The 13,027-nt window shown below is 37.8% G+C and overlaps 3 protein-coding genes across 8 annotated transcripts in view; 1 reads left to right on the forward strand and 2 right to left on the reverse strand.

Annotated features, from left to right (window-relative positions):
• The window catches only part of LOC108729547 (EF-hand domain-containing protein 1), a 5,643-nt gene extending 2,450 nt beyond the window's left edge, over nt 1-3,193 (forward strand). The window contains exons 4-5 of the mRNA XM_018458712.1: nt 1,371-1,819; nt 2,201-3,193. Coding sequence (XP_018314214.1) covers nt 1,371-1,819; nt 2,201-3,004 — 1,253 coding nt within the window. The 3' untranslated portion in view covers nt 3,005-3,193. The remainder of the gene's footprint in view (nt 1-1,370; nt 1,820-2,200) is intronic.
• A 120-nt stretch (nt 3,194-3,313) lies between these two features.
• Ythdf (YTH domain-containing family protein) lies at nt 3,314-8,065 on the reverse strand. Of its 3 annotated transcripts, XM_018458721.1 has the most exons (5): nt 7,340-7,967; nt 7,052-7,079; nt 5,353-6,368; nt 4,603-5,313; nt 3,314-4,504 (listed from the first exon to the last, which is right to left on the reverse strand). In XM_018458721.1, the coding sequence occupies exons 1-5, from the start codon at nt 7,373-7,375 to the stop codon at nt 4,463-4,465; spliced, it is 1,833 nt and encodes a 610-aa protein (XP_018314223.1). In that variant the 5' UTR covers nt 7,376-7,967; the 3' UTR covers nt 3,314-4,462. The 3 variants fall into 3 exon arrangements, with proteins under 3 accessions (XP_018314223.1, XP_018314224.1, XP_018314222.1); XM_018458722.1 differs by lacking the exon at nt 7,340-7,967 and adding an exon at nt 7,976-8,065 and having other exon boundaries at nt 4,603-6,368; XM_018458720.1 differs by having other exon boundaries at nt 4,603-6,368.
• Nucleotides 8,066-9,730: 1,665 nt separating this feature from the next.
• On the reverse strand, nt 9,731-12,586 carry Tango11 (transport and golgi organization 11). Of its 4 annotated transcripts, none has more exons than XM_018458716.1 (5): nt 12,378-12,586; nt 10,894-11,124; nt 10,710-10,804; nt 10,502-10,647; nt 9,731-10,424 (listed from the first exon to the last, which is right to left on the reverse strand). In XM_018458716.1, exons 2-5 carry the CDS (start codon nt 11,117-11,119, stop codon nt 10,217-10,219), a joined length of 675 nt encoding a protein of 224 aa, XP_018314218.1. In that variant the 5' UTR covers nt 11,120-11,124; nt 12,378-12,586; the 3' UTR covers nt 9,731-10,216. The 4 variants fall into 4 exon arrangements, with proteins under 4 accessions (XP_018314218.1, XP_018314217.1, XP_018314219.1 ...); XM_018458715.1 differs by having other exon boundaries at nt 10,894-11,130; XM_018458717.1 differs by lacking the exon at nt 12,378-12,586 and adding an exon at nt 12,245-12,371.
• Between the last annotated feature and the right edge of the window lie 441 nt (nt 12,587-13,027).

Consider the following 13,027-nt stretch of genomic DNA (forward strand, 5'->3'; position numbering starts at 1 on the left):
CTATAGAGTCGGTAGTCTGATACGGGCTTAACGGATGAACACGTGATGAATGTGTAGCGTGATTTCAGTTATGGTATCACAGTCTCGAATGAGATTTTCACGTGCGAGGTTCAATTTTCTTCAATGCTCGAAATTAATTATTTATAAGTAATAATGGAACAAATGGAGGAATCATCAGCGAGTGAATATGTAAAGTGAGCCATTTCAATGATCTACTTCCGGTGATGCATTTTGATACGAGATCCTTGAAGTTTCATCTTGAAATAATATTTCCGAGATAATTATATGTCTATCTTTATTTGTAACTATCTATTTCTATTTATTTCAAAGAAATTTTTAGAACGTGAATGATTTTTGTATAACATCTTTAAAAAATTTCAGACTGACGGTCAAAGAAAAGTATAACCACTGTTGATATTAAGTGGTGAGTCTGATTGTGCCGAAAATGGGCATGTGAAAATATCGGATGACGAATGGTTTCTGGTGCCACGATTAGAAATGTTTCATTACAACGTTTCTATAGATATACAGAGTGTATATACAGAACGACACCCTGTATATGAAGAAATAAACACAGAGAACGAAGAGACATCTCTATTATGTAATCGACTGTATTATATGATTTTGTTATTTATGACTGCATCGGTATTTTTTTATATTTTTATAGATCTGTTTAAACTTCTTTGTTTCTCTTTGTGTTTCATTACACTTTTTTATATTTCATTTGTTAGCTTAAAATTGTGTCTTCAGGATTTGTGGGAAATAATAAAAGCATTGTAATAAAAATTATGCATAAAATGAAAGTATATTGTAAATAAAATTAAAAATTAAAATATATAATTTTAAAATTTTATACACGCGCGCACACACACACACACACACACACACACAAAATAAGTAGTGTATAGTTGATCATAAGGATAGGAAATAGAAAAAATATGTGTGTAAACACATAAGAATGTATGAAAGGTATGGATGAGTTAAGGAGAATTGTAAACCAAGTCCCCTTCTTGGCATGTAAATACGCTGAATAAATATCCTATTCTATTCTACATATATATATATATATTATATACACACCCGGCATCCTTATGCATTGTTTACCAATAGACTTTTTTTGGAAGTATGTTTTTAATCATCAAATGTGAAGCTTCAGAATTTCTTTAATCAAATCGAAAGAAATTCTGAAGCATTTTATGCGTATGTGTACGCATATAACATGTTCAAAATAAAAATATTAAAATTTAAAATACCAAACGTTAAATCCTAACTATTGAAATATAAATACACACATACATATGTGTACATTTATATTTTATTAGATCGAACGTACAAATTATCTTTAATTAAATGAAACATATTTCTTCTAGGTATTTATGGCGTGGTTTATCACATCGTCGATTGTGACCCGTTTACCAGAGAGTTCCTGACGAGTCAAGGTATCGATGTCGGTGAAAAAGAAAATCTTCCTGCGGATCCTTACACTGAATGGCGCGATGCCATGTGCAGGACACCAACAGGGGTCACACGAGTGATGGGCGACGATTCCAGGCGACGCTTTCTCGAATACGATGGTATGGTGCTGTCTTTTGATGCAACATGGAATGGAGATCGTTATCGGGTGATGTATTTCCTGACGGATGACACCGTAGCGATCCGAGAGATTCACGAACCCAATGACGGCAAGGACGTGGCGATGTTGCTGAAACGAATGCGTGTGCCTAAGAACTGGCAGAATTTGCCATCTTGGCATCCGAGTATCTATATGGGATATGGAGATCCCGAGATCGTGGAGTACTATGCACCGCGAGATTTTAGAGTAAGGCCATTTCGGCTTATTTTAGTCTCATACATTTTAGTCTTATACATTTGTGGATGCAATATTGTACTTTAAATAAATAAGACTACAATTAAATTATAAAATCCACCTGTTTCGTGTTATTTGATTATAAAATGCAATCTTAAAATTATCTGAAAGGTGATCCCAAATAAAAATCCAAATAACAACAAACGAGTTTCTCTTTTACATTTCAAGATGATACTGAATTTGCAAATTAAATTTGTAAATTGATAAAATAAAAAATTTTAACATCGACGATTTCAAGGCGTAGCATAAATAAATTCAGTAAAATATATATTTACATATTTCTCCAGAGTAAATAAAAGCAAATGATGAACCATGTTATTACTTTGTTTTCAGGTAGGCGAAACGATCCTCCTATTCGGACGATGCTTTCTGCTGCATGACTGCGATGCTTTCACGCGCAAATATTACTCCGACATGCTAGGTACACCGCAACTGGACGCAATTCCGATCTCCACAAAAGTGGAAAGGTCAGCACCGAAGTACGAGATACCACCGCACATAAAGTTCGGCAGTCCCGAAGATACGTACGCTAGCTGTTTGTCGTTTATACCGAAGCCACCCAAAAAGAATGTCATTCGCCAGCTGGAAAACTTCCCGAAGAAGCTGCGCTACTCCGCGCGAATGGATGCAATACACCCAGAGGATGAGGGCCGTGACTTCGTGCTGGAGTACAGCCTAAGTCACGGTACCATTCAAATCAATGAGATCGAGAAACCAAATTCTGGTCGACGTGAGGGCTGCTTCCTATCCTCCAGATTGATTCCGAAACCATGCACAGGAAACGATAATCCGGAGTACTATACGCCGCAGGATCTTTTCATTGGCGCACGCATCAACGTGTTTAATCATCGCTTTATCATTACCGGCGCTGATCTATTCGTGTATCGCTATATTGACGCAAATAGCGATAAATTTTGCCAGAAAGTCTTGGAGAATCTGCGCAATTATTTTCTACGACAGGATATGCTACAGGACGACGTGGACGCTGAAGCTAGAAAGATACAAACGCTGGAGGATGAACAAAAGCTTTTCACGGATAATGTAACCGCGAAAAACATCGAGGATGATATTAGTACAGGCAAATGCATGGACAAAGAATTTGATATGACTGGTCATAAAGAATTGACAACGACTTAATTAATTAATTAACGCATAAATGGATTTATCGGCATTTTCAATACCGATGCTTCAACCTATGAGGTTCGCTAATAAATTTTACAAGCAATTCTTTTCGTCCTTTATAAAAATAGCACTGCCTTATATACAGAGTAATTCTGAATAATGTTAACAAAAAATTGTTTCCTTGAAATTCAAAATTTCTCTTTAATCAAAAGCAAAACATCGAATTATCAAGTTTTTATTACAAGTATTTTATTACAAGTCGATATGAAATTAAAAAATTTACTTTAAATGTAAAAAATCGATTTAAAATTGATTATAAAAAAGAACATCTACTTAGTATCGTTATAATACTTAGGAGTCTGTTTCCACATATTGATCAAGGAACATGAATTCGTTTACATTATTCAGTACCACTCACAATATAACGTTGCCATCATTGCAAAGAATGTTATTATCTAATGAAAAAACAGAGAACAGAGATGCGTTTAACAATAAGAATCATATCTCATGAAATGTCATCAAATGGTACAATAATAATGATCGTCGTAATCGTGTACATTACAGTAGATTAATTGTAATATTATTTCACTTTTCGTTATATTATTTTCAACTCATTTCTCTGTAGTCCATGAATAATATAATAATAGATGATATATTCGCAATACAGATATAAAATACGCGCTAAAATAAACGCCAATAATTTTCCGTATAATTCATTTTGTGAAGCATGATGGTTATAAATACAACTGAGGACGTTGTAACAAGCCCCTGCACCTTATTAACAATTAAGGGGGAATTCGACCCTTCTGTCGAGCTGCAGGCACCAGATTGAATGTTCATTGGTATTTAAAACGATATATAACCAATCCAAATGACACTTGTTTATAATATAATGTTCTTGTATAGATTTTTTCATTTTCAACAAAAGTTTAAGCATTTTACAAGGATTAGTCCACATATTACAGTTTTTTTTATTTTTTTCTTCTATACCGCGTTTTCTTTCTTTCCCTCTTTCCCCCCTTTTCCTCTTTATTCCTGTCTTCTGTCCTGTTTTATGATTTGTACGTTTAAGAAACACCTTTCGATGAATAGCACGCAACACCACACTATATATACTTAATAATCGTCAGGGAGTTAATCAAATATCCTTCGAAATAGTGCATTATCCTTCCGCTAAGGAGTTTCTCTTTCTCTTTCTCTTCTCGTCCTTTTCCTCAGAAGTTGCGGTTATATATTATTTTACCATGATGTCGACGCGATGCTAGTGTTATCTGATTATCGGATTAATCATTTTAACGAAAGAACAACACGGCCGAGGTCAACAACAAATGTTTGATCACAGGAAATCAGAAGAAGCCCATCGTGGATCCGGGAAAGCAAAGATAAGTTGTAGGACGTGATTATTAGTCGTAGCGTGCTTCCTTTACATCGATTACTCTCGTTAACAGCATTACGTCTCTTCAATATTAAGCGCTACTGGCGCGAACCTCCTCTACCACTACGACCACCACGCTCCTGCAATATAAAATAACATAATAATTATTAAATGATTGTAAGCGAATCCTGTTTGAAGATTTCGTAGTACAGATCGAAGAAAATTCAATAGGATCTACCTTGCGCTGATGCAGATGAGGTTGATGACCATGCTGATGGTGGTCTCTGGATATATCTGAGGCATGTCCTCTATTCCTATGATTAGAGGAAGAATGATGATGTTGTATAGGATTTGGGGCTTTACGCTGATCCTCCTCGGCTTGCCGGCGTTCGTAATGCCCGAAGTCGTCGAAGATGCTCGTAGAGTGACGATAGGTATGCAGGATGCGCAATACTGTGACACCTTTCGCGTGCGGAACCTCTTGTGCGTCTCGCGAGTTGGTCACCGGTTTATTCTCATTGTTCTCAAGCTTAATGTGTCGCAGTTGCACATTAGGAACATCCTTCACGTATATCCAACGGACGCGAAACTGACCCTTCCACTTGTCCTGAGACCAGACACTACTGTTGCTCTGATAGTCAACAGGGGAGACCATCTGCGCCATGCCGCAGAAATGACCGGATCCATTTACAGAGAAGAACAAATAAAGGGGCGCACCTTCGCGACTTGCCTCCCGGTAAGCCTGGTCCAACCGTTTGTTACCATGCTCCGTGCTGCACCAAATTTCATACTTGATGGACCGATGGATGTCGTCTTCCGAGTAAGATTTGATCACGAAAAACCTCGCGCCAGGCGCGGCTTGATCAAACTCCACGGGATTGTAATCGTTCTTTACTTTCAGTTCATCGAGAACTGGATGCGACTGGTTGCCCTGGACAAGTTGTTGTTGCTGCTGCTGTTGTTGCTGTTGATGCTGCTGTTGCTGCACTTGCTGATGTTGCTGCTGCTGCTGATGGTGGTGTTGATGCGACTGCTGATGCTGCTGCGATTGCGGCGGCATATGGATTTGCGTCTGCGACTGTGGTTGCGGGATCGGTGGGGTTGCCGTTACGGATGGCTGTCTGTTCCAACACGGCTGTGGGGGCTGCTGCTGCGGTCGTTGCTGCCTCTGGACGGGCGGCGGTGGCGGTGGAATCGGCGGCTGCACCTGCGGCGGCGGGAGTGCCGTAGGCGGCGGCGGTGCGGAAGACTTGCCCTCACCCCACGTCCCGATGTCCATATTATGTTTACCCGGTACGATAGGCGGTGGCGGCATGCCCGCCTTTTTCTTCATTCCTTGCGAGGATGAGAGTGGCGGCCCCGGTTTCGCCGGCTGGCTCGCCACACTTGCCCACGTTATCTTTCTCGGTTCCTTCGGCTCGGGCTTGATCTGCTGTGCCGTGGCCTGCTGCGGATGTTGTTGATCTTGCCGTGGTAACTCACCGCCACCACTGCCGCCGATCGACAGACCCTGGACGCCCTGCTCGATGGTCTTGATCTCGCCGGTACCGCTCGCCGCCGGATTAACATAGCTCTCGTTGCCGCGCGGTGGTTGATAGTAATCCTCGTACTTGGTCCTCCTTGGAGTGCCCCATGTATTGAAGTCGCCGTTGCCGTGGAAGTAGTTGAACGGCGGTTGGCCGAACGCGCTGAAACCACCGCCGGCTGCCGACGCCGAGAACATGCCATCCATGCTGTACGCATCGTGGCTTATTTGACCACCATAACCGGACAGAAAGGCGACTGGATCGGTACCGTTCGACCAGGTGCCATCACCGGCGCCGAAGGTTTGATAAGGGAACGAGGTACCGGCGTAGTACGGGCTGTACGGATCGCCGGTGCCGATCGGATAACTCGAGTGATGCTGAGCATTGTTGCCGCCTCGCCACGAGTCGAAACCAGTGTCCTCGCCAGCGGCATGCTCCGTTTGCTGTTGCTGCTGGTGTTCCTTAGGACCATTGCTCACTGTCCGAAACAGAACTGCGTTTACTCAGAGTTCAAAAGTATATGTAGCAATTAGGCACACGTGATAAGACAGCAGCCTAAATATTGCTTGTTCCTCAAATAGATTGTTAATATTATATTTTAAGACGGTTCCCGAAGTAAATATAAACTCGCATTGTAAATACTAGAACAGTACGATAAGATGATTTATAACTCTTTATTGTTACCTTACATTGAAGCTACATCATTCAGATCAGTAAATTAACAAGAGACAAGTACACATCCAATGTATTATATATAACTCGATAGTTACAGTTATATAAGTTGAAAGATTTGAAATTAAATCTAATGATAAAAAAAGGATCAACATTGTTGTATTCTAGAGATTCACGAGATTCAGATTATATAGCGCATTAAAATGTTTTAATTTCATTCTGGAGAACATTGTGACAGGGTTCAATTTCTTCATTACGCAGGCAACAAGATCTATTCTTCGGCTATCACAAACCTCACACGTTCAATGTATACACAACTACATTTCTCCGAGCATCCGAATGATTAACGTAGTATTATCCTCCAATAAAAGAGTTTGCTCTTCGCTGCTCTCAATTCAACTCGCGCGCTTCCTCTATGAGAGCTCTAGACGACGAGTAACAGCGAGGAGGAAGGTCGTCAGGGTGCGAGTTGCTGGCGGGGTTACTCACCTTGGTTGCCGGTTTGTCCTTTCATCCGCTGCATACCGTTGCATGAAAAAACATACAAAATTTAGAGAAGTGCCAGCCCTCGGCAGCGTAACGGTAGCAGGGGGGAGGCACGTGAGGAAGGGAGGTATGTGTCAGTTGTCCTGCCGCGATAGAGCGGCAACGGCAACAGCAACAGCAACGGCGTGACACGACACGGCACGGCACAGCACAGCGCGGCGCGGTACGGCGGTACGGCACAGCGCGGTGCGGCGCGGCGCGGCGCGTAGCGCGTCAACACAACACACTGACCTGGTTTGAGACAGCGCCTGCCAATCCGCTTGACATAACCTGCGACTCGCGCGGCTGCCTCGCGTGTCGTCGTCGTCGTCGTCGGCGGCGGGCGTCGAACGACGGCGGCGGCGGTGGCGGCGGCGATCGTATCGGAGGGGGACGAGCTAGGTTCTTAGGATGGACTAGGCGGTCGAGTCAAAGGGTGCACCGGCTGGGACGATCGCGAGCGCGATTGCATCCAGCGATCTCGTCCGCTTGTTTCTCTCTCTCTCTCTCTCTCTCTCTTTCTCGCTCGTTCGCTGATTTGCTTCCTCGCGGTAAACTCGGCTGCTTCGCAAGTTCGCACACCCGGGTTGTCTCACGCACGGCGTCCGCGATTTCGCTCTCTCTCTACCGCGATTCCCGCTGTTCCACCGCGCGCGCGCGTGCGTTCGCCCGACGTGGCCGTAGTCTCGTCGAGCGCGAACCAAGCGTGAGCAGACCGAGCCTGACCGCGCACCAAATGTCCCCGGCCCGCTCGGAAGTCTTTGACGGAGCAATTCGCTGCTGCGTATCCCACTAATCCCACTTGCGGCACGACGGGCCACCTCGAATAACCGAAGTCTCCGAACGGATTCCTCGGCTTCGAGCAACAACTACGTGACGTGCACTGACCTCCCGTGTCCACTCGCAAGCGTGCCAACCCGCGCTCTCGAACGAATGTCACCAGGCTTCCCCAACCAGACTTTGAAAAATCTGTCGTGGTAAGTATCGTCTCCCTTAATTACGTGCCTTCTCTTCCTTTTGAAACTTAAATATAGATTTGTCTCGTTTTATAAATGCGAAAATAATATTTGTATCAAGAATATATAAAAACACGCACACATGGAGCGTCTGATCTATAGCGTGAAGTTAGCTGTAGTGATGAAGAGCCATCTACGGATATATTCTTCTCTTTCTTTTTAAGACGATGTTATATATCTCTCTCGTTGTGATATAATATATCGTATTTAAATATTTAACCATCATAATTTTGTATTGCATTAGTATAATAATTGTATGTCTTTTTCTACCAATATAGGTTAACTTTAACCTTGATTTAACTCACTTTTTATTTTTTGCCAATTGCCGGTATTTATAATCCCGTTCTTATTTTAAGATTGTCTTAAGTAATGTCTTAAAATGCTAATATATAGTACTGTAATTGGATTATAACAGTTTAAGATAGCAGTTATAAGAACGGACTATGAATACTAGCCTAAGAAACAGAATAATATAAAGAATAAATTAAACTGAAATTAAAGTTAATCTACATTGATAGAAATAGACAATAGTCGTGTAGATAAATCCTAACGTAGATAACGAAAAAAAGAAGTTATAATAAACCTTTAGAAATTGTAAAATTTAAATTTCGATATTTATGATATTTTTTTCAATTATATTCTCTTCCGAATTTTTAAGAAATAAAATTCTTGCATTTTGTAATCTCACAGACATAGTTTTAAAAATTTTCAAAGTTGCGATTCTTGGAATTTTATAATTAATTAATGTTCCTTTTTATCTAATCACGCCTAGCAGTTTATTGATTTTTGAAATATACAGATTTTTCACTTTTTCGAAGTTCTAGGAAGTTTTCAAATTTTGGTTGGTACTATTTTTAATCTCTAATTATATTTCTATACTTATTTTTTAATTTAGGAGCTTTAAATTGTTGGAAAATTTCTCGTCGATAATTACTAACGATTACAGCACAATTGATCATATGTATTTTACTTAACAATTTTTTACCAATCGTGCTGTGATCATACCTTTCCGTATATAAAAATGCAAAAAAAGAAACCTGAGAAAATATAATAAACATAATAATTATAAACAGCGAGAAATTTTCCAATAATCTGAATCATCTGAACTAGAAAATAAGTATAGAAGCGTAATTAGAAGTTAAAAATAGTACTAACAAAAATTTCAAAATTTTCTCAATTTAATTTTTTAAAGGAAAATATAAGAGATTTTTGTTCCAATAATATAACAAAAATAATGTTTCACAAAATATATTAACACATATTCTTATTACAATTTCGAAAGCAATTATCTGTAAGTAATCTAAACGACAAAAGATATATAAGTACCAAAATAAAGTTAAATATAATTTGTCACAAGGAAGGTTTTCATGCTGACTTATGATGTCTTATCTAAGTACATATTATTCCTAATTACATAATTTTATACGATGTGCATTTGTAACGTTATAAAATTTTGGTAATAATAACTTTATTAATATCATTAGTCACAATATTAGATAAGATTACAATTCTAATTGCTATGGCCACAGAAAATAACTATTTAGGAATAAATCATACTATTTGAATTAATGTAACAACGAATATCATTTTCATGATATCGCAAAAAAATAAATCATTTCTAGGACTGTCATCATAATACTGAAAAGGAAAATTAAGATATATTCAATGAGATATTCATTTGATGAATTTAGTATACTAGTACATGCGATGACTATTGTCTGGTATATTCATCATATGAAAATTAACCCACTTTATTAGTTCCCCGAATGTTTTATATACATTAACAATAACGTATTGTCAAATTTAACAGAGTACACACATATTCTTGAAAATTAAGCGAGATTTACTTTTAATATGATAAGACAATCCGACCATCATACTTTTCATCTGTCTTCCTAATTATATAATAGAAACACTCACACGCGTATGCTATATCGTGTTCGCATCGTCGTTTAATCTTCGATGACTGATCATATGAGACTGTAATAAAAAGTCTTTGGTTATACTTTTTTACAGCAAGAATGACTCAATGCTGGTTTATCATTTTTTGTTTTAAGGAAATAAATATCTCTGGCGTTTTTCTTTTTTATTCCTTTCTTCTTTTTAATTTGCTTTAATTTCTGGTTAGCCAGGAGAAAGCTTTTAAAATGAAATATGCTACAGTCGCAATATACAGAAGCTTGTCTCTTTGTTGGCGATGTAGCATATCTAATTCGAGTGCCATCACTCTGCGGTTTAATTTACCTACTTGACGACGTAAGTGCTGAACTTCCTCATTGGGCGGCAGAGACACGTCAAGAGCATTAAAGGGCGTTTGTTCTCTATATAAAAGTACAACAAATAAGAAATAAAGTATTCTGCAAAAGATTCTATCCTAATAATGTCAACAATTCCGTACCTGACATGTCTTGTTATCTGTGTTTCTGCATTATACGTTTTAGGTACATCCACTGGTTTTGCAACTTCATTGTGATTTATAGGAGGGTCATCTTCATCCACTGCTGGGAAGTAGTGATTGTCTAGAGTCAAGATTCTTGGAGGTGTCTGTTGATAACGATAAATATTTGATGACAAATTGTCAATCTATAATTTTTTAAATATATTACCTGCACTCTGACTATAGCGGGCTCAGTGCGCATTACAGCATTTTCTAAAACAATCTCTGGCGGTGGTGCCTTGGTACCAACATGTTGCTCTTGTCCTGCAATTAATAATTTATATAAGATTATTACAAAAGAACCAGTAAAGTAAAATAATCAAATATTTCTGTCATTCAAAATAAAATCTCACCGACAACGAGAATTCTCTCTGGCACATGCATTTCAAGTTTATCCATAGCAGGTACTTGATTCCACGTAGCTCTATTTGTGATAGCAATGTCTTCGTTTGGATAATCTCCGTTTACACGAATGCTCTTGGGAACTCGCATCCGCGTGTTAATATCCGCAGGAAAGTTTGGATCATAAAAGTTGTCTGTTTCTCCATTAAAATGTGTTGGACTGTGCGTCTTTGACATTATAACTGAAATTGTATTTTTATTATAATGGCGATCGCTATATAAACTCAAGTATAATGTTATCTACAAAATATAAAAGCTTTATAGTCGGTGCTTAGGCTGATATTTATAGTTGATATTCTTATATTTAAGACCGTCTTATTTAATACAATCCTAAAATATTATAAGTCAATTACAGAACCTATTAGCTTCTTAAGACATTACTGAAGACAATCTCAAAAAAAAGAACCAACTGTGAAAATACCAACCTATGTTTTGATACACTCATTTTGATACATTGACACAAAAACCTTTATATATATCAGAAAAAACATACAAAATGAATGTGTTTTGAAACAGTGAATCCTAACATATAATAACAATAAGAAAGTTAGTTGATCTATTCCTTGTAGCTGAATTACTCTTAAAATAAAATAGATACATATTTAAGGTTTGAAATATGATTAAAGATATATGTATTTTAATAAGACATATATTTTAAATAATTTAAAATACATATCTTATTAAAATATATATATCTTTAATCCTATTTTTTGTCACTGTACTGAATTGTACTAAGTGTCTTCTACTGAAAAAACTAGTGCAACACTTGTGCACACTGAGTGCAACTGAATGCAAATTCACACATTTTCAGTGTTAATAAATAATTTAATCCTTTTAATTACATATTCTTTCTTATCACGATAACCTTAAAAGGATTAAATTGCACTAAATTGTGCATCAATGTTGCACTAATTATTTCATTTGAAAACGCTATGAAACTTTGACTGTTTAACATTCGGTAAACAAGATTAAAATAATACATCATGCAATTTATAGAGACTGCAGCTTTTCTATCTCGCTTTTAAATTTCAAATATATATCCATTTCTATTTTAAGTATAACGAACGTATATTAGTTCACAGCTATACAAAGAACAGACTTTACCTCAAGTTGTATAAAATAACAGTATTCTTTTTAAACTAGTTAATTAAGTGCACAATACAATATTTTCTTATCAACAATACATTTCATGCAAGCACAATCGTCGAGACACAAAGGTCAGCGTATAATCTTTCTCTTTGTTTTTTTTTTATCATTCACTCATCCCTGGCAAACATTAGATATACGGCTAGAAGTCGTTACCGAGGCTCGGGTTGCTCCGAAATCATCGGGGATTACATTATCATCCACAAAGCGATCATAAATAGATGTAGATTGTTAGCAACCAACCAACCTTGTTATGCGAGCATTTCACCATAAAGAAAAGAATATTTACCCTCTTGCAACTCGTGGTTCGTCAGATATAAAACCTCTCTCTGAAGTTCGTTATAAATTTGACGGGTTAAAATTCGAGCATAGGTTATGTAGCCATGTAGGACGACGTACTACGTAAAGAGGTCACGAATGATGCACTCATCCTAGAGTTCCTAGAGAAATAGAGAGTCTGGCCTAGTTTACATCGTGCATTTGATACGGATATTAACTAATAACTTTTTATTGAGTTATTTTAATTTCAGCGATACGTGAAAACATATATATAATATATGCATTTAATTAATCATTTTGATGCATACTGTACCAATTTAGTACATCATTCTTTGAATACATCGAAATTAAAATAATTTAATAGAAAGTTACTAGTTAGTATCCGTACCAAGTGCACGATGTAAACTAGACCTCTGTGGACATTCAACGGAAGTGCTCTCAAAATGGCGACGAATGTGTGTATGTGTGTGTGTGTGTGTGTGTGTTGATTGGCTGCTGCGTCATGGTTTTTTTTATTAATACACATCAATTTGTGATAAGTAATAGCAATATATAATAACCCTAAATCAATATAAAAATTAAATAAGTAATATTTTTGATGTGTCTATCTATAATTATTTGCTCTGAAAATTTCCTAACCTTTTTTTAAGTAAAAAAAAA

Source organism: Mycetomoellerius zeteki, unplaced genomic scaffold (assembly GCF_001594055.1).
Source record: "Mycetomoellerius zeteki isolate Tzet28-1 unplaced genomic scaffold, Tzet1.0 scaffold758, whole genome shotgun sequence".
Lineage (NCBI taxonomy): Eukaryota > Metazoa > Arthropoda > Insecta > Hymenoptera > Formicidae > Mycetomoellerius > Mycetomoellerius zeteki.